General features: G+C 54.0%; 1 protein-coding gene across 9 annotated transcripts in view; it reads left to right on the top strand.

Annotated features, from left to right (window-relative positions):
• The first annotated feature begins 297 nt into the window (after window positions 1-297).
• Window positions 298-27,734, top strand: part of OTOF (otoferlin) — a 206,174-nt gene continuing 178,737 nt past the window's right edge. For 8 of the 9 annotated variants that reach the window (XM_078852019.1, XM_073335512.2, XM_078852014.1 and 5 more), the window contains exons 1-2: window positions 298-580; window positions 19,791-19,849. In XM_078852019.1, coding sequence (XP_078708145.1) covers window positions 502-580; window positions 19,791-19,849 — 138 coding nt within the window. In that variant the 5' untranslated portion in view covers window positions 298-501. The remainder of the gene's footprint in view (window positions 581-19,790; window positions 19,850-27,734) is intronic. The other variant, XM_078852020.1, reaches the window with a different exon arrangement.

Genomic DNA, 27,734 nt, shown 5'->3' with positions numbered 1-27,734 from the left:
GAGATCTCGAAGCACGTCCCAGGCTCTCAGGCGTTTATCCTCCCCCGCCCCCTGAGGCAGGGCAGTGCCAGGAGCCCCCTCCTGTGGGTGGGGAATTGCCCAGCAGGCCTGAGAGGTGCAACTTCAAAGCTATTTTTCGGGGGCGGGTGCAAACCCCTAGCCTGGCTCCTGCAGGTCACGCAGGGAATGGGACCCCGCTGGCCCAAGGCCAGGGACCCAGGAGTCCGGGAAAGGCGCCCCTCCCTGCCGCAGCTAAGCAGTGGAGCGGCTGCCTGGCAGGGCGTGGAAGGCGGCGCGGCGCCCGCCCGCTGGGGGCCGGCTGGAGCGATGGGGCGCAGGAGAGGAGCGCACGGCCGGCCACGGAGCGCGGCGCGGGCAGCTCCTGAATAATTGACCGGCTGCTCCCAGCGGCCCCGCCGCGCTCCTCGGCGCCGGCCCGGGGAGGAGAGGCGGGCGTGCAGGCTGCGCTCCGGCGGCGCGGGGGCTCGCCCAGGGCGCACCATGGCGCTGCTCGTGCGCCTCAAGGCGGTGACCGAGCTGCGGGGCAAGGGGGACCGGCTCGCCAAGGCGGCGTTCAGAGGTAGGGAGCCGCTGGGGAGGAAAAGTTCTCCGCGGGGCTGGGGGCTGCTGGGGGCAGGGGAGAGGCTGGGGCCGCTGGGCTCGGGGTCCCGTGTGGCCCGGGGCTGAGCTGGGCTCTGTGGCCGGGGCTAGTGTCCGTCCCCCCCATGAGGACGCTGCAGATTCAGCCCCCTTTGGCTGCCTTCTCGTGCCCCCCCCCCCGTCCAACAGCCCCAGGGTATTTCCACAGGGAGAGCCAGAGTCACCTGCCCCATGGGCTCCGGGCATTGGGCCATCTGCCCTGCCTGTGGATCACCCCGCACAGCTTGGCGCGTGGTCGTGGTGGCCCGGTGGCTAGCGGCCCCGGCTGGGAGCGGGGCCCCCCCGAGTCTCGTCCCAGCTCTTCCAGCTTCTGTGTCCCCCATCTGCGAAATGGGGACCGCCACCAGCTCCGAGACAGGTGGTGGAGAGACCCACCTTCGGGGTCTGTGCTCAGAGGAGGGTGCGGAGTCACCCAGGGGGCCTGGCATGTGAGCTCCATGTGCCCTCCATTCACGCCACAGGAAAGGGGGCGCACGAGCCAGTAAAGTTTGGAACCTGCTGGTGTGGCCCTATGGACCACTGACATCTTCCTAGGGCAGGGGTCAGATCTAATGCTCAGGCCACAGCAGCTCCCTTGCCCTGGAGGGGCTAACACAATGCCAAAGACGGGCAAAGTGTCGGATCCTGACCCACGACTGTGCCTCGCTTGACTTCTGTCCTTATTGTCACATCAGGTCGCTTTCCAGTCTGTAACCCCGAGTCTCTCGCTAGTTTCTCGAAGGGGGTTGTGCACCGATTAACGGTGTGAGGGGTTTCGATAGCACCTTCCAACCCCAGGGACCCCTCGGCATCGTACCCACCGTGGGGCACCCAGCCGCTGAAGCGTAACCCCCTTTGGGGTAGGAGAGCAGCCACCGCACAGAGAGCAGGTTTGCCAGAGAAACCCAGGACAAACTCCTGTTCTGGCAAAATAGGCCGTGGAACCGGGATGACAAAAAGGCAGCAAACCGCGTGGAAATGGGTGGAAGTGCCAGACTTTGGAAAGGGCCAGCGCTGAGTCAGATTGGCCAGGATTTGACCCAGTCGCTTCATGGAGTCTTAAGGTTTTAAACCAGGTAGTCTGATCACGGCACAGCCCCTCCCCACCCCACACAAAAGTGAATGGCTCAGGGTTATGAAATTGGCTGAATGTGTTGTGGATCCTCGATCCTGCCGGGAATCTGACTTTATCCAGGGCTGCTGCTTTTATTCCCACAACAGTGCTTTCTCCTGGCCTCATTCATAGTCGCTCTTTCGCCCGCTAGGAATTCTATCCTCCGGAAGGAGATGCACAAAACCCTTCATGGGGAGCACTGAATTCGTCTAGGGGAGCATATTACCAGCAGCACTGGACTGGCACCCCGCTCTGGGCCCAGAGGACGGCTCACGTAGTAGCCGGCAGCCTTGTGGAGGCAAGGGGAAGGGGATTCTAACTGTAACGATGGATAACGGTGTAAGCGAGGAGCACTACTCCGCTCCGTTGTAACTCCAGCAGGGAACAGCGCAAAGAAATATCGAGTGCTGCCTTCTGCACAGCAGCTGTGTGGTGGCTAGATTACAGGACTGGGGGTCGGGAATCCTGGGGTTTTCTGTCCCAGTGCAGCTCGAGCAGTGCAGCTATAGTGTAGACGGGGCACCGGCGTTTTCAGCACCATGTCGTTTAACCAGGCCCGCTGACAGCAGTTCCAGGCCCCAGGGCAGAACAGTCAGTGGGGCCCCCACTCACGCACAAGCCGCGCTCGCACGGACGCGGTCTGCCTGCCGTTTGGGCGGTGCCGTACCTGCACTGGCTGGTGCCCAGTGAGCTGCCGGCTGCGCTTCTGGGCGCGCTTTTCCAGCACAGCCAGGGCTTCCACGTGCCCGCCCGGTAGGGTGCCAACTGGCTAATCGCGCAAACCCAAAGACCCTTGCCCAGCTTACTGCCCTGCCCCTTCCCTGCGGCCACAGCCCTGTCCCGCCCCTTCTCTGAGGCCCCGCACTCTGTTCACTCCACCCCCCGCCCCCGTTGCTTGCTCTCCCCCCCCTCACTCACATTCACCAGGCTGGGGCAGGGGGTTGGGGTGCGTGAGGGAGGGAGTTTGGGTGTGGGAGGGGGTCGAGCTCTGGGAGGGAGTTTGGGTGTGGGGGGGTTGGGCTCTGGGAGGGAGTTTGGGTGCAGGAGGGGGTGAGGGGTGCAGGCTCTGGAGGAGGGAGTTTGGGTGTGGGAGGGGGCTCGGGCTCTGGGAGGGAGTTTGGGTGTGGGAAGATGAGAGGGGTGCAGGCTCTGGGGGTGGGGGAGTTTGGGTGTGGGAGGAGGTGAGGGGTCGGGCTCTGGGAGTGGGTTTGGGTGCGGGAGGCAGTGCGGGCTCTAGGCTGGGTCAGGGGGGTGGGGTGCAGGAGGTGGTCAGGGTTCGGCGCTTTCCTTGGGCGGCTCCTGAAAGCTCACCCTCCCCAGCTCTGCCACTGGCCCTCAGTCTCAACCCACATGCCCCCATTATCCCAGCCCTGGGCGCAGCCCCCCAGCTCTGCCTGTACCCCTGAATCCTGATCCACAGCCCCCTGCTATCCCAGGCCTGCCCTCCATGGCTCTGCCAATGGCCCTTGATTCTGACCTGCAGTCCCCCTGCTCATCCTATCCTGCTCAATCCCTTACTCCCAGCTCTGCCGACTATCCTCCTCTTCCAGGGAGTCTCTGTGTCTGCTGGATTCATCCCAGCAGTGCAGTCTCTCTGGTGTCACTCACTCAGCTGCGTGCCGATAGACAGGAGCTCCAGCCGGGTATCACGGAGCGAGCTTTGTGGTTGTACTTCCATTCAGACCTGGCTGTGAAGTGCCAGGACCCCAGAGGTTTCCGTGCAGGACTGGGTGTGATTTTGGCATGCAGTGTTGTCAGCAGTCAGAGGCCCATTGTTTATTGGGGGCCAGGCGCTGGTGCGAACATAACAGGGGTCACCAGCGTGTAGCAGGGCTCCTCCTTCCGCCTGGCCAAAGAATGCAAAATCCTCGTGACTGAACGTCTCCGTACGGTGCTCTTGGGCTGCGTCTACACTCCACGCGAGGGGTGCGATTCCCCCGCTCGCACGCACATACTCGCAGTCGCTGTCGTGGAGCTAGGTGAGTGTAAAGGCAGCATAGCTGCGGTCGCCCGGCGATTGGCCGCGGAGCCACGGCTTAGCCATGCTGAGCACAAACCCGCCCGACACCGGTGGGTACGTGATCGACACGGCTAAGCCATGCCACTGCCGCTGCCATGGCTACACCCCTATTCACATTGGCACTCGCTCAGTGAGAGGGCATGCCAGCCTGTGCACACGGGTAGGGGAACCCCCCCCCCCCCCGCGCTCGTAGTGTAGACGTAGCCTGGGAGTATCAGTGACTGCCAGAGCCAGGGGTGACCAGATCCGGACAGGACTGAATCATGAGTCAGGCCCCCTGAGCCTGGTTTAGTTCATGCCATTTTTAAAAATAATCAATAGGGGAGTTCTTCCGCTTTGCCTTCTGAGCCTCTAGGTCACGGACAGGTCACGTTTTGAAACGTCACCTCTTTTTTTTAACTGAACGCTGAGATTCTCGCTTCATCGGGGGCCTCCAGGAGCCTGGGGCTTTAAGAAAAACGCCAGGGATCGCGAGACTTGCAATAAAATCGCAAGGCTGGCAACGCTGCACAGACCCCTGCCAGCGCACTACACGGATGCAGTAACTTCCATTCGGTGCTTAGCTCCATTGTGAATCCCCAGGAGTGAATCCCCCTGAGTGGTGAGAACAGCAGCCCCTTTGCTCGTCTCTCCAGCGAAGGGCTCAAAGCTCTTTACAAGCTCTAATGGCCAGACCACCACCTCATATTAAGAAGGGTCCCCTGGGACGTCGCCATGGGACACCTTATGCACGGCCCGCTTAGCATGCACTCTCACAGGCTAAGGGGATGGAGGCTGTACAAGTGCCTAGATAGATCAACACAAAGTAACTACACAGGCCACCAGGTCCCCCTTGTACCCCTTGTGCAGAGGAATACAGCGCCCCCAGATTGCGGGAGTCCCAATCCTCCAGTAGATGTCACCAGAAATGCCACAAATGGAATTTCCTTCCTGAATTACTGCTGCACGGAACAGGGACCAAAGTTATTGCTGTTCTTCACACCAAGCTGCTTCAGAAATGACCTTTGGACCCATGGAGCGCTCCATCTGACTAATCTGTCTTCCGCCCTAGCTAGGGATTTGTTCATCACAGTGGTGTCCGGACACCTACGGTAGGTGTCAGCAGTCCTTAGTAATCTTCAGGAACACAGAAGTACTCCTATTAGATCAAACCCATCGTCACACACGTGGCCAAAATGGCTCATATTTTGCACAGAGGCAGCCCTGGGGACTGATCTTGGGACCCTTGGCCTCAAGAAGACAAAGCCAAGGTTTTTAACCTAAATAAGTGGGCTGGTTTTCTGAGAGGCTGAGTGAGCACCGGCAGCTGTCTGGTGATTGTGGAACCTCAGTGCCTCTGAAAGTTCATTTCTTTACATACCCAGCTTGGACAATCTTGGCCAAAGCCTCTGTCCCTTGCACTCATCTCTGCCAATTGTGCTAATCCTGAGTCTTGTGACCCCTTGAGTCAGTAGAGGGCAACGTGATTATGCGACAGCAGGCTGGTGGGTAGTGCTGGTCAAAAAACATCCAAGCCGGTGGGCATTTTTCCAGAGATAATTTTGATTTTTTTGTTGAAAAACTGAAAGAAAAAAAATTCTCTTTCATAATGAAACCTTGGAAATTGCAGAGGAAAGTGGACACTTTCCACAGAAACTTTCATTTGGTTCACAACCCAATTTTCCATCAAAGACAAGGTTAGACGGACAACTTTCTACCAGGTCTCGTATTTCCCGCCCCCCCAGAAAAGTTAAAAAGAAAGCGTGCTCTTTTGTTCACAGTTTTCGGCATCTTTCCATTTTTCAATCAGGTGAAAATTTTCAATTAGGTTTTAATTGAAATTTTTCATTTGTTGACATGCTTCTCCCCCCCGCCCGCCGCCCTCCAGGGAAAGAGCGCGGAGCAGAAAAAGAGGAAACAAACATTGGTATAGGCACCAGTAGAGGAGGACAGCGCCACACCGAGCAGGCATGGCTTACATACGTCCCCCAGCTGAGGAAGCGCGTCCCGAGCTTCAGAGACTTCCCGGCTGATCTCCCAGATGAGCTGCCACTTGTAACACTGACTGACCCCGGTCGGTGGCCGGTGGGATTGAACCTGGGACCTCTGAGGTTTAACACATGAACCTCCACTGCATAAGCTAAAAGACACCTCTCCATTAGCCCAGGCTGTAGCAGGCTCATCGATTTCTAGCTGATCTAGGTGCCATAAGAGGAGGACTGAGCACAGCCAGCAGGCATTGTGCCTTCCTCTGAAGTAGCCGGTGCTGGCCGCTGGGAAATGCAGACTGCATTGAAGTCACCCAGCGACACAGCACTTCTGGGCAGCTGCAATCGGCTGGTACCTCGCACTCTACGAGTGGCTTTCTTCTTCTTCAGGCGTTGATGATAAAGGCACGTGCATTGGCTCCTGCAATGCAGAGAGCCCTCCCTTTTCCATCCCATAGAGCCCCCCCGGTGGTCGCTTATTTTTATTCCAGAGACGCTAACCAAGATCAGCTCCCCCTTCCCTTGGGTGACTCTCTCCTACCCTCCCCACCTACTGGTCTACTGGCATTTATATCTCCCTACGCTGTCAGGCTGGTGTAACGAGGCTGGTTCTGGTGGGACCCATCTGAGAGTGCCAATTCAGGACAAATTGCTTTAAGCAGGGCAGTTACAGCCCAAGGCTGGGGTTTTTCCACCTCTAAGGCAAACCAAACCAGCCAAACAGAGCAGACTTTTGTCTCACCCCACTGGCTAGCCACAAGTCACACAAGCAATTCCCTTAGATACTCCAGTTTCCCAGTATCCCCACCAGTGCCACTCGTTATGGGGACAGATGGTTATGAAAAGCAATATCCCAGTAAAAGAGAAAAGGTTCTCTCGATCCCAAAGGACCAAGCCCCAGACCCAGGTCAATAAACAAATCAGATCTTACCCACAAATCATGCTGTTGACAATCCTTTAGAATCTAAAATCTAAAGGTTTATTCATAAAAGGAAAAGATAGAGATGAGAGCTAGAGTTGGTTGAATGGAATCACTGACACACAGCAATGGCAGAGTGCTTGGTTCAGGCCTGTAGCAGGGATGGAATAAACAGCAGGTTCAGATCAAGTCTCTGGAGAACATCCCCAGCTGGGAGGGGTCACTCAGTCCTTGGTTCAAAGCTTCAGGGTAGCCAAGTCCCTCCAGAGGTCGGAAGCAGGATTGAAGACCAGATGGAGGAGCTGCAGTAGCTTTTTATAGTCTCTTGCCATGTGGCGTCTCTTTCTGTGTCCCAGGGACAAGCTGCCCCTCACATGGCCTGGAAACACCTCAGAGTTTGGTCCCTAGGCAGGTCCCTGCACACCTGGCTGAGTCCCCAGGCGTGTCTGCCTTCTCTCAGTGGGTCAGTTGTGTCGCTGATGGTCCTTAATGGGCTAGGCTGATCTATACGGTCCCAGATTATGTCAATAACGTCACAGCTGGTTCAGACAGGCAAGCCATCAAGCCAGGAACCTGGCTGGAAGTTGAAGCTAGACAACGTCAGGCTAAAATAAGCCATCCATTTGTGACCGGGAGGGTAATTAACCGTCGGAACAAGTTCCCAAGGCTCGTGGTGGATTCTCCATTGCTGGCCAATGTTTCAATCAAGATTGGATGGTTTTCCTAGAAGAGATGCTCTAGGAATTATTTGGGGGAAGGTCTGTGGCCGGTGTTATCCTGGAGGTCAGACTAGGTGATCACAAGGGTCCTGTCTGGCCTTGGGATCTAGGAATCTTGTGCCTTTGGCTCCATGCATGTCAATGGGGCTATTGAGAAATGACCAGGCAGCCTGACCCCCCAAGGCAATTCAAGGGGTTCACTCTGCGGATCAGGCAGAACCCCCGACCACAGCATGGTCCAGGCCTCCCAGCGTGAGGCAGGTGGTCTTTGTTGACTCTGTTCTGGGGGAGCACTGGGGCACAGCAGTTCAAGGCTGCTGAGAAATATGGAGAGAGCCTCTGGCGGCTGAAATCTGCATTTCCCAGGTCGAGCGTAACCCCATCTCTGTGGAGCAGCGATGGCTTTCGTGGCGTCTCCCCATTCATTGGCTCGGAGGGGACCAATATTTAGTTATTGCTGTTTGCAGTAGGTGCTGAATAGCCCTTCCCCCCCATTCCCACTCCCCGGCAGGACTAATGTGAGCATCAAAGCAGCTCGGGAAGGAAAGGAACAGACCTAGTAGGACCTCTCTAGCAATTTTATTATGTCCCCCTCCCATTGTCATTTCAACTGCAGGGTCATTCTTCATTCCTCACCTATTAATGTGCTGTGACCGGTGCTGGGTCCTACCCCAGAGATGGCTGCATTAGCCCATTCTGGATGGGCTTTTCAGGATGAGAGAGAAGGGTGTTATTCAGTGTCAATAGCTTTATTGGCATGGTCTGGAACACAGCATAGGAACAAGGAAGTACCAGACTGGGTCAGACCCAGGGTCCATCTAGCTCCATGTCCTGTCTCTGACAGCGGCCAGCGCCAGATGTCTCAGAGGAATAAAAAAGAATCCCACAGTCAGAAGTTATGAAAGAACCTGTCGGGGTGGGGGGGGGTCTTGGTTAGAGGTCAGTTTATTCCCTAAACAGGAAGGTTTATGGCCCTTCCTAACTCTTGATTATGTTTCAGTATTTCCTAGAATATCACTGGACATGCTCGTTATCCATCTTTTATTGAGTCCTGCTTAGCTGTTGGCCTCTGTGTTGTCTAGTGGCAATGAGTTCCACCGGCTAATTGTGCATTGTGTGAAAAAAATATTTTCTCCCACCAGCTTTGAATTTGCCACCCTGGTATTTCAGCAGATGTCCCCTTGTTCTTCTGTTATGAGACACAAGCATGGCCCAAATCGATACACCAGCACGTCAGGGCTGAATTTTGCCCTCGGTTGTTCATTTCAGCGTCTGGCTCTGATGGGGGTGCATGAGGAGAGTTTATCATTGATATCTATCTGTCAAGGTGCTTATCTGGCCGCCATTACTATGGTACCCAAGCACCTCACAATCTTTAATGTATCAATCCTCACACCACCCCTGCCAGGGTCCCCATGTGACTGATGAGAAACCACGGCACAAAAACTAAGTGACTTGCCCAGGGGAGTCTGTGGTAAGGCAGGGAATTGAACGTGGATATCCCAAGTCTTTGGCTGGTGCCCTGACCCCGGCCCAGCCTTCCTCTGGAGGCAGAAGCTGTTCACCGAACATATTTATTCCTGGCCTTTCATTTCTCCATCACTAAGAGGAAACTTGAGAGAGCCTCTCTCTCTCGGCTGCCTCTCAGACTGGCCTGCTGCTGCTTTGCTTCTCCCTAAGACAGGTCTATTTTTAGCACCTTCTCTCCCCCAGACGCCTCTCCTCCGCCTGAGTGATGCAGGCACCCACACAGGCTGTCCTATCAGGGGCGTTAGGAGCTAGCTGAGGCTCGGACGGCCTCGCCGGTGCCTCCCTGCTTCCCCCTCCTCAGCTGTTCCCTGGCCGCTTTAAATGAGTTCTCAGCCAGGGTGGGGAAAGGGAGCATTTCTCGCTGCTGGAGAGCTCAGGAATACCACATCAATAGACCCTCAAACCTAGAAACCTGGAGGGATATCCCTATTTGTATCACCCCAGCACCTAGCGGCCACAGCTGTGCTCAGTACCTCGTTGTGCTAGGCGCTGTACAGACACCGAGTGAGAGACAGTCCCTGCCCCAGAGAGCTTTTCCAGTTTAAATAGACAAGACAGCCACAGGACAGGAGGGGAAACAGGCACTGAGAGGGGAAGTGACTTGCCAAGGGGCATAAAGTGGGTCAGAGGGGATTAGAATCAGATCCCCCGCCCTACCCATTGGGCCACTCCTCTTATGAGTGTGCATTCATCCTGGCTCCAGATGCTAAATGATCCCCCGTCTAGGGATGTCTAGGCACGCAGCAGAGGGGTGAATTTCACTCAGAACCGATCAACGCCCAAAAGGTCTCTCCCATCTCTAATTTTTATGCTCCTCCAAGCTGCTTTTCAGTGGACAATTCTTCCTCCACATCCCTCTCATGGGGTGGCTGGCCCCAGGAGCCAGGAACTCCCATGATGCACCACCTCTCCCCACTCTGAGACAAGACCATGGTACCTCATGGGAGATGTAGTCCGACCAGAGAGCCCTGCCTCTAAGGGAGAATGGGAGTGTGAGGAATCTGAATTACAACTCCCATGAGGCACCACAGCATTTCCAAGTAGAAATATTGCGGGTTTTGCCTGATATTTTTCAGTATTTGAATTTTTGTCAAAAAAACAAAATTTTCCATGGCTGGAAGGGGACCCAATTTTTGACCAGTTCTAGCTTCCTGCCTTCGTTGCTCCAAGTCTCTGGGTAATTCCCTTCCTTTACAGCTTCATAGAATCATAGATTAGGCTTGGAAGAGACCTCAGGAGGTCATCTAGTCCAACCCCCTGCTCAAAGCAGGACCAACCCCAACTAAATCATACTTTCCTTGAAAATATGTACTGGCTGTCTGGGCTCTTGCATTCCTCCACCTTCCCCTCCTGAATTACCCTCCAGGAGAACGGGACTGAAACCAACAAGATGAAATTGATTAAAAACAATTTCAAAGTACTTCACTTAGGAAGGAAACATCAAATGCACAACTACAAAATGGGGAATAACAGTTGTACTGCTGAAAAGGATCCGGGTGGGATAGTGGATCACAAATTGAATATGAGCCAACAACGTGGTGCAGTTTGAAAAAGGCTAATATCCTTCTGGATCTATTGATAGGAGTGTCGTATTTAAGACATGGGAGGTAATTGTCCTGCTCTTCTCTCAGCTGGAGTCTTGTGTCCAATTCTGGGCACCACACTTGAGTAAAGATATGGACAAATTGAAGAGAGATCAACAAAAACTGATCAAAGATTTAGAAAACCAGACCTGTGAGGAAAGGTTAAAGAAAACTGGGCGTGGTAAACTGAGGGGTGACCAGATAAGTCTTCAAATCTGTTCAGGGCTGCTCTAAAGAGGTTTGTGATCAGTTGTTCTCCATGCCCACAGAAGGTAGGAGAAGAAGTAATGGGCTTAGTCTTCAGCAAGAGAGATTTAGGTTAGATATTAGGAAAAACTCTCTAGCTCTGAGGGGAGTTAAACTGGAACAGGCTTCCAAGGGAGGTTGTGGAATTCCCATCATGGGAGGTTTTTGAGAACAGGCTGGACAAACAACTGTCAGGGATGGTCCAGGTTTACTTGGTCCTGCCTCCGCGCAGGGGGCTAAACTCGATGACTTCTTGAGGTCCCTTCCAGCCCTACGTTGCTGTGACTCTGTATCCCTCTGTGCTGTTAAGAAGTTTGTGCCACTGTTGTCAAATTTATTGATGGAGACAATAACCAGGAATGCGTCACTTTCTTGCTGCCTTGGCTAATTCCTCAAAAACTCAGTAAACTGCTTGCAGCCTTGCAATGTATCTGTCTTTCAAACTGCAGGCCCCGTGGGGTGGGGACCTGGCCTGTTGTCCTGTTGTGTAAAACACTTACAATGCTAGAGAAATGATAACTGGTAGGAAACACTCAGATGGAAAACACCAGCGCTGAAAATTCAGCAAGAGGCACTCTTCTCTCTGAGTTGGTACTGAGCCAATGCCTCAGGGCGGCGCTAGGGGGTGCTGTTCTCACTGGAGCTACCGCCTTCGACGAGCGGTGAACACAATCGTCCCATGTTTTCCTTATGCTCCTCCCATCTGATTGTATCCTCCTGTTGTCAGTCTCAGACTTTCACTGTACGCTCTTTGGGGCAGGGACCATTTTTGTTGCTGTAACTTTGCACCACACCTTGCGCAACGGGGCTCTGATCCATTGCTCAGGCTACTAGACTTTGTTGCAAGACTACTAACAACGAGCCGTCAAGATCCCGCCACCCGTGGCCATTAGAGATCCCAGGGCACTTTCCTGGGACCAGGCCTGTGCTATTCACAGCGTCTCGAAATAATTCCATTCATGCCCTTTGTAGTTTCAGTACCCACCACATTCTGTCCCGAACGATGTGCGTACCATTGCTGTGAGCCGTTTGCAGGCTACCCGGTTCTGCTCCAGAAGTGGCTGCATTTCAGTGGTGGCGAAGCGGTGATCCCTGAACGCAGCTCACAGCCGGTTGTAATTTTGCTTTAGGTTCAGCACGAAAAGTGCTATGCAAATGCCAGTCATTATTATTACTTCTCTCTCATTGTTACAGCCAGCTGAGTGTCGCAGGTGTGGGTTGTTTTGTTTAGCTTCTCTTGCTGGCAGCTGGCATTTGCCCACTCCCATCTCCCCAGCAATGCTGCCCGTGGGTGTGCAGCAGAGCTTTGTGTGGTTGTGTGCTCCTTCAGCTGTAGGATTCTATGACTGCAAGAAAGAAGTTAAGTCAGAAGTCAGGCCAGCAGGTGGCAGGTTTCAATGTGCATTTGAGCAGGAGGATTGCGCTGAATTGCTGCTTGACTTTAGTTCAAGTAAGGGATAAAAAGTCACAAATCTGTAGAATCCTCCACAAAGGAGCCAGGACAGAGGGAATTGTTTAGGCATAAAGGGATAAAATAAGCAAAAGGCAAGTATAGAGTGAATATTCTTCCATCCAGGGATCTCTGCACGCTCCCAAGCATTCATTTGTCCTCACAAACTCCCTGCCAGGCAGATCTGTACTCTCTGTACAGATCACAGTGTCTGTTTTACGCATGGGGAAACTGAGTCACAGAGACAATGTGCCATGCCTCCGGTCACCCAGCAAATCAGGGGCAGACACTAGTGACAGTAGTCAGTTTGTCCCGAGTTCTATCCATGAGCTGGGATCTCACCCTGCCACATCTGGGAGCATCCCTTCGCTGTGATGTCTGTCAGGCGGTCCAGCAGTCTCTCTACTATAGGTGTGGTGGCAGTCCCATTATTTAACACTTTCAAATCTAGCCTGAGGACACATTGTAGGGGCCAGCCCTGACCTGGGGACCAGCAGGGTCTCTTCCTTTAATGGGTCTGGGTTTCTGGAGAGGTTTTTAGATACTGGGGCAGGTTGTTCTCAGTCTCATCCTTGGTGTCGCTGGGACATTCCGGAGAGCCCGCATACGTGCAACACATCTGGGGACTTGTTCCAATAGTCTCCCTGTCCTGCGGATGCAGGTACTGAGGGAAAGCCAAGAGCCCCAGCCCTTGCAGCCAGGAACGTGGGTGCGGGCCCTTGTGCCCCATGTATGACACAGTGGAGAACAGTGGGGTGGCTAAGGATGGGTCTGAGAGTGCAAGCGACCATGCAAATGCCCGGGTTCAGTCTCCGAACAGACCCGGCCTGAACTGGAAGTTCTCAGAAGCCTGAGCAGACTTGGGCTGAGCTGGGCAGTGGTTCTTGGCGGCGTTACCGCTGTGTGGCTCCCAGGATGTGAGCGAGACAAGATGCGTGAGGTGATATCTTATATTGGACCAACTTCTGCTGGTGGAAGGGACATGCTGTCGAGCCGCACAGAGCTCTTCCTCAGGTCTGGGGAAAGTAACCTGAGTGTCACAGTTAAGTACAAGGTGGGACGGACTGTTAAGCATAAGGAGTTAACGCACGTTGCAAGAAACCAAATGAAGTGGGCAATTAACACTTGTGCAGTCATGGCACAAGGGAAGGTTAGTAGGATTGTTGTAACAAGTCATAAAACCAGAATCTCTACCTAGGCTTGGTCTACACTACAGCCTTGCTTCCTATTACACTGACCTAACAACTCCACCTCCACCGGGGGCATAGAGCTTACGTTGCCATAGTCAGGGTGATGCAGTAGTTTGTGGAGACACTGTGATCCTTACATCAGTGGTCCCCTGTCATTCTTCTCAATTTCACGGCTTGGCTGGAGCCATGAAATTGACAAGAAATCCAGCTCCCAGAACCCGAGCTGGGCTGCTTCTGGATCTCCACTCTAACCGGGCTGCCACCAAGGCTCCTGACTTGGGCTGCCAGCTGGACTCCGGGACGCCAGGCATATGGCAGCCGACTGGACTCCTGGTGCGGATCTCCCCACCAAAAGCGAGAAGCTCTGGACGGCTTCCCCGCCACTCCTGGCTGGGAGCCGGGAGGCATGGAGTCCCAGGGGACAGCTGGGCTCCTGGCGAGGAGCTGCATGGAGTTGAGAGCCCTGGCTGTCAGCCCCCCACACTGCCCCTCTTCTGTCGTGTTTCTGATGAGGACACGCGCCACCGACAAAAGGAGGGCAGTGTGGACATCAGCCACCTCAGCAATGACTGCAGTGGCTGTAAGTTGACCTAGCCTAGGTCGATTTAAGATTGCAGCGCACACGTCCTTAGTCCGGGATTTTTGGTGTCTAGCAGAGTTACAGATTTGAGCTCCCAGGTTTGTCTTTTGAAGGCATTGTGCAGGTTTCCTTTGAGGACGAGGACTGAGAGGCTGGGTATAGGATGGGCACTTTGTGAAACGTGTTCACCCCCAGGTGATAAGGTGGTCTTGTCTTTTATCATTTTTCTGGGTGAGTTTATTCGAGAGCCTAGCGATTTGTCTGGTTTCACCCACATAGTTGTTGGGGCATTTAGTGCAGTAGATGAGGTACCGCACATGTTGGACTGTAACGGTTCCCACTTAGGGAGCATGGCCTAGTGGTCACGGCTGCAACTCCCGACTGCCAAGGGGATTGTGGGGAGGGGAGCCTGGGCCCTCCCACCGCACCGGGATCCAACCCAGGGCCCTTTGGGCTACCCGTAGTCTGGCAACCAAGGCTGTCCTCCCTGGGCCTCCTCCTCTCGTCCATCCCACTTGGGGTCAGCTTAGTCCAAGGCCTTCGCCTGGTGTGGAAGCCCAAACCACAAGAGGGGGTAACAAAGTCCAAGGTCCAGAGGATACTTCCCTCTCTGGTTGTCTCCGGGGTGGGTCTCCCCTTCCCTCAGGAAGGGCCCCTTTGGGCATCTGTGTCAGAGTCTTGGGTTTCCCTCTGCTCTGCTGGGGCTGCGGGCTGCAGATCTCCTCACCTCCAGCTCTGCCCCTGTCAGGGTTCCCTCCCCACTGCAACTTGAGACCATTACTCCTTGTTCTGTCATCTGCCACCACTGAGAACAGTCTAGATCCATCCTCTTTGGAACCCCCTTTCAGGTAGTTGAAAGCAGCTATCAAATCCCCCCTCATTCTTCTCTTCTGCAGGCTAAACAATCCCAGCTCCCTCAGCCTCTCCTCATAACTCATGTGTTCCAGACCCCTAATCATTTTTGTTGCCCTTCGCTGGACTCTCTCCAATTTATCCACATCCTTCTTGAAGTGTGGGGCCCAAAACTGCACACAGTACTCCAGATGAGGCCTCACCAATGTCGAATAGAGGGGAACGATCACGTCCCTCGATCTGCTCGCTATGCCCCTACTTATACATCCCAAAATGCCATTGGCCTTCTTGGCAACGAGGGCACACTGCTGACTCATATCCAGCTTCTCGTCCACTGTCACCCCTAGGTCCTTTTCCGCAGAACTGCTGCCGAGCCATTCGGTCTCTAGTCTGCAGCGGTGCATGGGATTCTTCTGTCCTAAGTGCAGGACTCTGCACTTGTCCTTGTTGAACCTCGTCAGATTTCTTTTGGAGTTCCTCTTCCTGAAAATATCCCCCCAAGCTCCTTCACCCCCTTTCCTGGGTAGTCTTGAGAGTAATATACCAACCAAATAGGTAAACCAGATTCTTAAAAAACAGAACTTTATTATAGAGAAAAAAAGTAAAAGAAGCACCTCTGTAAAATCAGGATGGAAGATAACTTTACAGGGTAATCAGATTCAAAACACAGAGGATTCCCCTCTAGGCAAAACTTTAAAATTACAAAAAACAGGGAGAAACCTCCCTCATAGCACAGGGAAAATTCACAAGCTAAAAACAAAAGATAATCTAACGTGCCTTGCCTTATTACTTACTTTTTTTTGCAATATGGAGACTCATTTTAGGATGGTTTATAGGAGAAGGAGTTTTCTGACCTGATGCTTCTCTGCTTCCCCAGAGAACACACAAACAAAGAGCACAACCAAAGCCTCCCCCCTCCCCGATTTGAAAGTATCTTCTTTCCCCATTGGTTCTTTTGGTCAGGTGCCAACCAGGTTATTTGTGCTTCTTAACCCCTTAACAGGTAAGGAGGAATTCTAGGCTACCCTTAGCTGTATGGTTATGACAGCCCCCAAATGAGCTCGTTCCCTGCCTTTTAATTGCCCCAGCAAATGGAGCATTTGCTGCAGGTGGGGCGGGGCAGGGCTGGATGAGCCCAAAAGAATCCCTTAACCCCTTGTTGTCTAGTATGAGGTTTGTACACCCCATCACAAGGACCCATGGATCTTGAAAGGTGTGTTGTGCTGGGTGTTGATCATTGTAGCGATGGAGATGTGTCTGCTGGTTTTGTATCTGTTGTTCTGGCAGGATCTGGTGCTGCTTTGAGTTGGTGTGCCCTGGTCTATGGGGACCTTGTTTCTGATGATGAGCGTGGAGAGGTTGGGGGTTGTCTGAAGGCCAGAAGAGCCCCCCACCCACCCACCCACTCACATCAGGAATAGGCTCCTGTGTGCCGGGTGCTGTCCAAGCACAGTGGTAGATGTGGTGACTGTGCAGAAGAGCATGAATACGGAAAGCCTAGGGGTCGAACCCCCACTGGCGATCGGTGGTGTCTGTACACACAGCCGCTTTACACTCCTGGAGGACAGGCGGCTGTTTAGTTAGAAAAGATGCTATTTATTAAGTTTCCCTGGAGTTTAAAACGATTTCACAGGGGAAACGATTCATGAAACAAAGACTTAAACGAAAGTCTCAAGTTTTGTGCAAGCCGAAAGCACTGCAGAGTTTCCCTTAGAAAGAGAACCCAGAAATCCAGAGTCTCAGTCCCCTGCCATAATTGCCTCATTTTGTAAACTCATATCAGCGTTCAGTCAGAAAGGGGAAGGTAATGAGGGCAGAGTATCACATGCTGGAACCTGGATCCTTGTCATAACAACTCACTATTTGGTACAATAAATATTAATAAATATGTGGGACTGGCACATTTTAACTCTCCGTGCCCCAAAGTTACCCCCACAAAGCTCTGAGCATGTTATTGCAGGTGCTCAGATGTCCTGGGAATTTTGGACCCTGGACAAATACATACATGGTTCTGCCCTGCTGGAAACATGTCAGTATTTAATAACCCAGAAGCATTATTGCCTTTGAGACAGAGAGGGTTCGTCTGGATTCAGTGCCTTAAAATTAGCATTTTAATCACTTCTCTTTCTGCAGCATTGCACAGTGGATATTAAATAACAATATTGGTTCGGCAAAGTCAGAAAGATTATTGAAACCAGAGCAGCCGAAAGCACAATGTGAACCCTTTGATCCAATGGTGGATTGATTTATGTATTTCACGCCGGCAGTAAAGGAAAAAACCATTCAAAAGATTCCCCTTGCCCATCCCGAGGGGTTATCCGGCACATTGGTCTGCATCCTCCCAGCCGGCAATTTGCTTTCAGACCTGTCGTAATCTCCGCTGACAGAGAGAAGCTAAACCTCTCAAATTCTCCGTGTTTATTTTGAATGAGTGAATGAAATTCACGAGACCTGATCAAACAACTGGAAGACAAGCAGCAGGAGCAGCTTCCGGGAGGTGGTGGGAGGGAAGCGCCTTCTCGGTTGTTTAAAGGCATGCTTTCTGCGGACATTAGGACGTGGAATTTTACATCATCATTCCCTGGACCTGTTTGGATCGTTGGTTTACTGAGCAGTAAAGCAGGAAGAGTGAGATGGGGGGCCATAGGCGAGAGCTGTGTTTCAGCGTTTAATTGTAAGAGCTGCACAAACCATTATTCCCTGGGATGGCCTAAACTCACCCAGTTTCAAGGTTTGTTATAAACTCAGAGTGGGTTGGTCAAATGATTCCCTAAGGTTCATGAGCACCGCAAGAAGAGATTGACCCCAAGCCAAGCCCCTGGGGCTGAATGCCCCTGAGCCAGGAGGTAGGAAATCCAAACCCAAACTCTCCCGAAGTTTTAGATGTCCAGATTAGACCCCCAGTGCAGTAAATAGGAGCGATAAAAATTCAGCTGCAAACTCTCTGGTTTGAATCTCGATCCAGAGTCTGGGTCTGTCGCAGGGGTGTTGAAACACTTTGTACGGGGGGGGGGGGGGGCTGAGAGCCATTGAACCAAACTGTAAACCCTGGTTATGATGGACACCACTTCCAGCCAAGGGGTGCGGTAGCACCCAGCACCTCTTGTTCCAGCACCCCCGGTCTGTCATCCCTCATGGTAAAGAAGAGGTGGGACTTATACAGATGGTACATATACAGCCCGCCTGCTCGCTCAGTGTACACGTACCCCCGGACAGAGGGCGTACGCACACACCGCCTGCTCACTCAGCGTACACATACTGCCCGGACAGAGGGCGTACGCGCACACCGCCTGCTCGCTCGGCGTACACGTACCCCCGGACAGAGGGCGTACGCAGACACCGCCTGCTCGCTCAGCGTACACGTACCCCCGGACAGAGGGCGTACGCACACACCGCCTGCTCGCTCGGCGTACACGTACCCCCGGACAGAGGGCGTACGCACACACCGCCTGCTCACTCAGCGTACACGTACCCCCGGACAGAGGGCGTACGCGCACACCGCCTGCTCGCTCGGCGTACACGTACCCCCGGACAGAGGGCGTACGCACACACCGCCTGCTCACTCAGCGTACACATACTGCCCGGACAGAGGGCGTACGCGCACACCGCCTGCTCGCTCGGCGTACACGTACCCCCGGACAGAGGGCGTACGCACACACCGCCTGCTCGCTCGGCGTACACGTACCCCCGGACAGAGGGCGTACGCACACACCGCCTGCTCGCTCGGCGTACACGTACCCCCGGACAGAGGGCGTACGCGCACACCGCCTGCTCGCTCGGCGTACACGTACCCCCCGGACAGGGGGCGTACGCGCACACCGCCTGCTCGCTCAGCGTACACATACTGCCCGGACAGAGGGCGTACGCGCACACCGCCTGCTCGCTCGGCGTACACGTACCCCCGGACAGGGGGCGTACGCGCACACCGCCTGCTCGCTCGGCGTACACGTACCCCCGGACAGGGGGCGTACGCGCACACCGCCTGCTCGCTCAGCATACACATACTGCCCGGACAGAGGGCGTACGCGCACACCGCCTGCTCGCTCGGCGTACACGTACCCCCGGACAGGGGGCGTACGCGCACACCGCCTGCTCGCTCGGCGTACGCGTACCCCCCGGACAGAGGGCGTACGCGCACACCGCCTGCTCGCTCGGCGTACGCGTACCCCCCGGACAGAGGGCGTTCGCGCACACCGCCTGCTCGCTCAGGGTACGCATACCCCCGGACAGAGGGCGTACGCGCACACCGCCTGCTCGCTCGGCGTACGCGTACCCCCCGGACAGAGGGCGTACGCGCACACCGCCTGCTCGCTCGGCGTACGCGTACCCCCCGGACAGAGGGCGTACGCGCACACCGCCTGCTCGCTCGGCGTACGCGTACCCCCCGGACAGAGGGCGTACGCGCACACCGCCTGCTCGCTCGGCGTACGCGTACCCCCCGGACAGAGGGCGTACGCGCACACCGCCTGCTCGCTCGGGGTACGCGTACCCCCCGGACAGAGGGCGTACGCGCACACCGCCTGCTCGCTCGGGGTACGCGTACCCCCCGGACAGAGGGCGTACGCGCACACCGCCTGCTCGCTCGGGGTACACGTACCCCCGGACAGAGGGCGTACGCGCACACCGCCTGCTCGCTCGGCGTACGCGTACCCCCCGGACAGAGGGCGTACGCGCACACCGCCTGCTCACTCGGGGTAGAACATGCACTCATGTTCATGCCTGCACATGTTCCACCCTCTCACAGTCAGAGGCCACGCGCACCACTGCAGACTCGCACCTGTCGCATCCATACGTTCTCTCCTGCTCTCAGACACAGGTCCCTTCGCACTCCCGCAGCACAGTGCTGTTAACAGCTCCTCTTGGGTTCAGGACAGCTCCTTCCATTCCCCCCAGACACCCTCTCCTCCCGCTAACAGTGTCCCTCTCACAGTCCCCTCGGGCTTTGAAGTAACAAAGCTCTTTTCCTCTCTGCTTTGCGCAGGTCTCTCCTTCTACACCCGAGTACTTGAAAACTGCACGGATGAGGCCAGGTTTGACGAGGTAAGAGACGAGCCCGTCTTCAGGCCAATTGACTTCTCACCGTTCGGTTTGCAGGGATGGGTTGGGGTCTTTTTTTAAATAATTCTCTTCCTGTTCAAACGTTAACACCCTCTGAAATGTATTTCCCCCCTTACTATAATGCATTCAGAACAAATATTAAGCCATAAAGCTGTAACCATGGTATCAAGTTCATAGTTGTGTACAGATACAGAGCACTTTCGCTGACTCACCCTCACGTCAAGTCCCTGGGTAGAGCTGCAGAGCTCTCTTTGCTGACCTACTCTGACGGCAGACCAGGTGGATCCTATCAGCTCCATCCCAAGAGTGTAAGTGGGCTTGATTTGTCTATCTGAGGCCCGGATGATTAGGATGGAGCTCTGCAGAGAAAACAAATCTAGTTACAGTTGATAAGCTTAAACTGATGTGTGTCTTTTGGTTGTGGCCAGTTGTTTCTCTGGCCCAAGGGTTCTCCCCTAGCGGGTGTCATAGGTGGCCTACAGTTCAACATGCTCAGAGGTTTCTGAGATAGTGGCTGCAATGCATTCGGTGTACTGATGACTCCCAGACCTTTCTTATATTTACCCAGCGTTATAGCCACGTCGGTCCCAGGACCCTCGAGAAAGAAGGCGGGTGAGGTAATATCTGTTATTGGACCAGCTTCTCTTGGTGAAAGAGACAAGCTTTCGAGCTTATACAAGAAGAGCTCTGGGGAGCTCAAAAGCTTGTCTCTTTCACCCTCAGAAGTCGGTCCAATAAGACACACCCGCCATTCCAGTGGAAACGGATCCCAAAGAGGTTTTCATGTTTCGGTCTGATCAGTGTTGGTGCATCTGGGGAATGATTCTTTAAAGAAAAAATCCCCACTGTTTGCACTGAAATGACATGAAAACTATTGCTATCGGTACTGGATTTTGCAAACCTTTCTGGACATGCAGCTTGCCATTCCTAGACTTTAATTGCATAAAAGGGAAAAAATTCCAAGTTTAAGATTCTCAGAGCAAATGCCTCAGGCCCCAGCTTGCTGCTCTCCATCACAACAGGGCCTGTTTTCACATGCTCACACAACCCCACGCAACATTATAAGACAGTGTTTATTTCTTTTGGCCTGAAAGTCCAGATTTATTGACCTCAGACTCTCAGCGCGGCACTTGGAAAGGATGTGAAAGAGCAATTGGATTTCAGAGGGTTTGTGGTTTTGAAATGTAGCTTTCTCTTAAACGCTCGTGACAGAAATATTCGGAGTACAATGACATAAGATCACAGATAAGCATGGACTAAAGATAGCACCAGTATGTCGCACTGAAAAAGAAAATGTGTATTAAAAAGAGAGTGGGTGTTTCCTTTGATTTCTACTGTATCTTTTACAGAAGATAAACTGTACAAGTGGGTTGGGAGCGACACCTTGAAACTCTTTATCCTTTTAAAGCATTTCAGTTCATCTGTGACGGTCGGGTTTTATTTCAGAGACGGTCACAATCCAAGTTACAGTAACTGCTCTTCGGGGACTTAGAGTGTTGCTTCACTGAGTCTGTACCTTTCACTGCAGCTCTGCTGGAGAAGTGAAATGTTTATTGTTGTTTAAGGATTTGCGTTTCCATAGTACCTGCGAACCCGAGTCATGGACCAGGGCCCCACTGTGGTAGGTGCTCTACAAACCCCGAACAAAGAGCTGGTCCCTCCTCTAAGAAGCTTACAATCAAAGTATATGACAAGAGACAACAGATGAAGACAGACAGACGGGGGGATGACCAGGAAACAAAGTGACTCTATGGGTGGTAGTGATCTCAGGACACCAGCTGCTTCACGGTTGTGTAGTTTTGTCCAGGCAGCAAGGCAAAGGAGAGTTGGAAGGAGGAGGATGTAGGTTGGTGGATGGCTATGGGGAGCGCCTCCCAAGCGTGAGGGGCAGGCAGCAGGGGAGAGACAGCACCTGGAAATGTAACGAGTGGGTGCTGGGCGTTGATAGCGAAGGAGAGAGGACGGGAAGGGTGGGTTAGACAGAGAAGGGCCTTCAAAGAGAAGCCCAGCAGCTTGATGCGCTCGGGAAGTGGGAGCCATCGGAGGGGTGCGAAGGGAGGGCTGCAGTGTAGGCTCTTCCCTTGAAATGCCCCTGCCAGAGAAGAAGGATGCTCTGGGGCTTCACACTCTCTGGACTAGGACGTGAGAGCTAATCCTGGCTCTGATCCACACACGTTAAGGCAAGTCCCTCAGGTATGTCTACGCTGCAAGAAAAACCCCCGCGGCACCAAGTCCCAGACTCTGTGTGGGGAGGATCCCAGAGGCCGGGCTCCAGCATGAGCTTGACCATCCACACTGCAATTTTTAGCCCTGCGGCCCGAGCCCCAGGAGCCCAAGCCAGCGGACCCGGGCCAGTCACGGGTATTTCGCTGCAGTGTAGACGTGCCTCGGTCTCGCAGAGCCTCAGTTTCCCTGTGTAAAATGGGGATAACAGGACTTCCCTCCTGCTCAGGCCTGGGGTGAGGCTAAACCCATCCATTGAGGTTTCAGCTGCCCTGGTGCTATAGTGGGGAGCAGCACAGAAAAGCCTCTCAGTGATCATCGGGGTGCAGAGCTGGCCGTGATCCCATGGTTCAGGCTGTATTATCCATTTCCCTGGGTTCATACTTAGCACTTACCGTGTGCTTTACAAAGACGGGTAGGTATGGCTCGGGCTTTCCAAAGGATCTGCTCTAGCCCAACCGGACGCTCTGGCCTTTACGCAGGACTCAGCGGGGAAGATTCTCCAGCCGGTCTGCTCCCGGAGGTCAGCCTAGATGCTCCGCAGAGTCCCCTCTGGCCTTGAAATCGGTATCTGAAAAAGGAGGCCAGTCACTTGTTCAAGCCCATCCCACCAGCAAGTGGCCCTCTGGGCTGTGGCAGGTTGGCGCTGCCCGCTCTGAAGGCTGCGTGGTGCTCTCTTCATGGCTGCTGTTACCCACACTAGCTGGATTCAAAGGAGAACCCGTGAGTGTTTGCTGGGCACCCTGTAACTTAGTGTCAGGCTGAACGGAGAGTCAGTGCTACTGACCCACCCTGACAACCAGACCAGCTGGTCTCATTAGCACCAGGCAGGAAGAAGCAAGACGGAGCTAGGAGGTGCCTCAGACAGGTACTGTAATCATCCCACTCAGAAGGGAGCTAGGAGGCAAAGGGTTATGTTTATAGGTATGGCACAATCCTGTCTTAGGGCTTTGGTACTTGATGGATAGAGGGAAATCCCAGGGAGGGAGGAGGTGGGGGGTGAGTTTAGACAACATGCATTGTGCATGGGCCGTGTTGGGTTGAGTGGGGAACCCCAATCACAGTCCCCTTGCAGGGGCCGCAGAGAAGGAATTGCAACCAGCGACCCATGTCACTTAGCACCTGCTTACTCCTTTCACTTAACGGTTCTCAAGCTGTGGACCCAGGGTTGTGGGGGACCAAATCCTGGTGGTGTCCTCTTCCCTTGGAGCGAGAGGCTCACCCAAGAGCCTGCCCATCCCATCCACCCTTCTTGTGATCCCAAAATGGTACATGCTAAGCCTAGTGGGTTGCCATGGCAACTGGCATGTGATGCCTAGGTAAAAGGCAGAAGAAAATATTTCAGACCTGCCTAGAGAGAATCTCTCACATGAAGTGGGCTGCAGAAGGGAATGAAATAATCCAGGGTCCCTGAGCACGGAAGATTGAGCCTACCACATGCCCGTGTGGTGAGCTAATCCCCACATTGCAGATTGAGGTGCAGAGCATGGTTAAGTGATTTGCCCAAGGTCACGCAGGGAGTCAGTGGCAGGACTGGGACAAGAACTGAGTAGTTACTAGGTCACAACCCCTGCTTGTAATCATCAGGCAACACTCCCTCTTTGATCAGGTGGATCTGTGGTAGCCACCCTCTCCCTTTCCAAGTCTAGGGGAGATGCTCAGAGGGCAGCCCCTTCACAGGCAGGGGCTGGCTGGTTTAACAAAATGAAGTCACTACGGTAGAAGGGGGTGAAGTCCAAAAATACCACTCTTAAAGCAGAATCATTGTGGGGAAGCCATTCGGATTAATGGGATGCAAATTTCCGTGGATCTGAAATGAGGCCATTTATTACAATGTTGATAATGTGCATTAATGGAGCAGCCCTCATCCCCAAATGTTCTGCAAATGAAATACAAGGATCCTTTCCCCCACCACAGAGATGCTGCCCCCTCTGAGGTGGGACAGGGCAGCTGTCCAACAGTGCACAACAGTACTTATTAGTTTCATATAGTGCCATAGGTGTGCATGGCGCTGTACAGACCCACTCCGAGTGCCAAACCTCAGCTCTGAGACTCTTCTGATCTCAAATAGATATAAGACAGCAAAGGATAGAAATAGGCAAGAGTCAGGAATGGGCTGTGGAAGGCCAAGGACCCTAAAGGAGAAAGATGGCGAGAAAAGCTTATTGTCATGTATGGTGTAATATCCCTCCACAATGTGTGTCATGGCCCCATCTAGCAGTTAGTCCATATAGGGGATAATGGCCTACTACTGTTATCAGCTAATGGACTTAACCCTTTGGCTCCAGTTCTGATGGTGCTGGAATTCAAATCCTCTGACGATCTGTGCCAGGCCAGGGGTGGGGGGATGTTACATACACATCTAGTTATTTCCTTTGATTGTAATAGTGTGGGCAGATGGTGTCTGGAGGGGAGGCTGGGGGGAAAGGTACCGACGGGAAGCTAGTGGAAAGAAGTGAGTTTGGAGGAGGAATCCCACTGCGTAGCGGTTTAGGCCAGGAAGAGAAGAACAACACCGTTCCCAATAGAAATGACAGGACGAGAGTTCGGAGGTAAATTGCAATGTCCCAAAATGGAATTTAGCCAGGGCGCCAGCGTGTAACCCCTCAGCTCCTGGATACAGACTCATGGGATCCTGAATGACGACATGACTTTAGGACAGTCTTGGACTCAGCCCATCAAAGATGCCTCCCACATCACAGCGCCCCCTAGCAGCACCCTTGGGCATTGGCTCACTGACTCAGAAGGAGGAGCGCCATCTAGTGTCTAACACCGCTTAGAGCAGCACCGCGGGTGCTCCTGGGAGGTCGCCCATCCGAGCGCCGACCAGGCTGGCGGAGGTCACGCTCCAAGGTGAGAAGATTGTGGAGCCCCTCGCTCAGGAGAAGCGGTGAATGGTACAAAAAGGGTGTCACTCGGAGAGTGTCTACACACACAGTTTGCATCCATTTAACCTAAATTGGTGCGGACTCCTGTGTGGATGCTCTCATATTGGTGTCAGACTGGTTGTATCTGTTTAGCTTGTGCCTGTGAATTTGTCAATTTTAAATAGGTTTAACGCTGCACCAGTGTAACTCAATCACACCTGTAATTAAACTGGAGTGATTCTGCATGCGGACCGGGCCTTGGACTTGTGCTTGGCTCCTCTGCTAGGGTGATGATGGGAGCAATAGAAATCCATACGGGGACACAGAAGACGCTTGAGGCAGGGCGTTCCTGAAGGAAAGAGACACTTGCAGGAGGAAGCGTAGCTGGGAACTGGCGGGGGGACCGTGTGAATAGCACAGCTGTGGCTTAGCTCTGCCCTGCCTTCCGTCTCCAAGTGAGCTCTCTCCTTGAGCCCTTCCTCTCCCTCGTTATTTATTCAGATCCGTCCGTCACGGGCTGGCGATGGAGGAGGAGAAAGAGCAGGGCTTGGGGGACTTTCACGCATGCACATAAAGAGCCTGAGCCATGTAATCCGCCAGCTCCACACACACACTCATCCTCCAGCTACGGCGTGTGGGTGATGCTCTAGGGACTTGGCATATGCAGGATCGGGGGCAGAGGGATTTCAAGCAGTCCGGGGGCATGGATACATCCTCTGGAGCTGCTCACTGGGGGGACAAGCACTGTGTCGTTTGGTAGCTGAGTAGGATCAGCTGCAGGGACGGGAGGACTTCTCTAGGGCTCAAGGAGGCATCAGGGAGTTCGGATCTCCTGTCTGGAGCAGAGTCCTACCCCACCATGACTGGAAACCTTCCTGTGTCGGTGGTGTGTGTGTCCCCCGTGTCGCTGGCCTCCCTTTTCTAGATCTGGCCCAGAATGCCAGGCTGGGGACAATCAGAGTCCCCAGCGCGTCCCCGCAGGGTGAGAGGAGGCAGGAGGGTAGTGGTGGAAGAGAGGGCGGGAGGGTCTAAGAGCTGGGAGGTGAGTAGGTCTCTAGGGAGATGAATCATCAGCAGGACTTGGCTGCCATGCCCTGTGGGGGAGAGGGAGCGGGAGGAACTGAGGTACAGGGTGGCCCCCCCCACTGGCTTACGGTTAAATAGTTTGCTGGGAGGGAGCGATTACCTGGGGAGACTGAGAAACAGGTGGTAAATGGCTGCACCAGGCCTAGTGGCATGGGGCATTTGCTGGTCCACAGAGCCCCCGGAATGACTCTTCCCCAGCAGGCTCCCACAGAAGGGCTGGGAGCAGGGCTGGGGTTTCAGACCCGCTGGATGGGCTCTCCCCACCTGCCTGTTTTTGGGTGTTATTAGCCACTGCAGTGGCGCCCAGTCTCTGACAAGGACAGCGTGGCCCGGAGCCGCTGACCTCTGACCGTGTGACAGGCTTCGGTGCCCAGCAGCGCCGGGTCCCGCTGCTAGTCCTCTTTGAGCACTGGCCACGGAGCACAGCGTGGCCAGCCACCACCCTGCTCTGACCTGGCCGGCCCCAGCAGCCTGAGGGTGCTGCAGTACAGAGGATGGACGTGCTTGTGGAAGAGTCTGTCTGTCCGTCTGTGTGCATGGGAGCTGGGGTCTCACGTCAGCAGGTTCAGGGGGTTTCTCTGGCCTTCTGGCGCCTCTGTGCACAGGGGTGAATTTCACCCTTCCAGCCTCGGTTAGGTGCAAGGACCAGATCTGAATTAACCTGGCTTCCTACAGGTCGGGGATCGAAAATCTCTGGTTCTACAGCATCTGGTTGCCCCTCTGCTCTGTTACCCCAGTGGTTTACTCCAGCCTAGCTTTTAACGTCTCTCCCGTTCTGGGAAAACAATCCCACAGCCTGGCAGCTCCCATCCCGAGGAAGTTGTCCCTGGTGTTCATCCATGTGCTCATGATGGCCCTGAGGCCGGAAAGTGCTGTGTATGCTGGCCCCAATCCAGCACAGCACGTGTCGCGTGTGCTTAGCCGTTAAGCACATGCTAGGCCCAGTGGTTTCTTAAGCTAAGCGGGTATTGAAGGGCTTTTCTGGACCAGGGCTGGGCTGCAAGGTTGTCCCAACAGCCCGGGCTCTAAGCCCTTGGATCACACAAACCTCCCCGCTCCACGATGTTCACACCTTCCAGGTTACCCTCTCTCCCCCTGTCCCTGCTGGAGCTGTCATTCAGCCCAGCTAGATGAATTCAGCAGCTCATCAGTTGATCCCTCCAGCCCCATGATCACTGGTACACAGCGACAGCTCTGTGGTCCAGATAGACCTGCAGAGATCCCAGGGCTCTCCGTTTGCCCAGCCAGTACTAGGCATAAATAGCCACCCAGAATGGTTTGCGTTGGGTTGGGTCTGCCTCCTTCCTAGGTTAGCCTGGGAAGCCCTGCTTTGAAAGAACCCACAAAGCTCTGTCCAGCCATGGAAAAGCCAGGAGATGGCACCATGGGAGAGGATAAAAATTCCCCCCTTCGAGTCATCGAGCCAGACTGCTCCTCCTTCTGGTGAGGTAACCGTACACCAGCCCAGACGAGGAATTTTATAAAGAGCAGCTAAATCAGGGCTCTCCTGAATAGGCCACTCCTGCAAGAACCATCAGTGTTGAGAGACGGGTGGACTTTAAACACAGGACCAGGAGTCAGGAATGCCTGGGGTCTGACATCGGCTCACTCTGCCTCTGCCCCGAATTCGGAAAAGTTGCTCTGTGCCTTTTCCCCATCTGTCAAACAGGGATAATCATACTTAACTGTAG

Source organism: Lepidochelys kempii, chromosome 3 (assembly GCF_965140285.1).
Source record: "Lepidochelys kempii isolate rLepKem1 chromosome 3, rLepKem1.hap1, whole genome shotgun sequence".
Lineage (NCBI taxonomy): Eukaryota > Metazoa > Chordata > Testudines > Cheloniidae > Lepidochelys > Lepidochelys kempii.
This window is presented reverse-complemented; position numbering and strand designations above follow the sequence as displayed.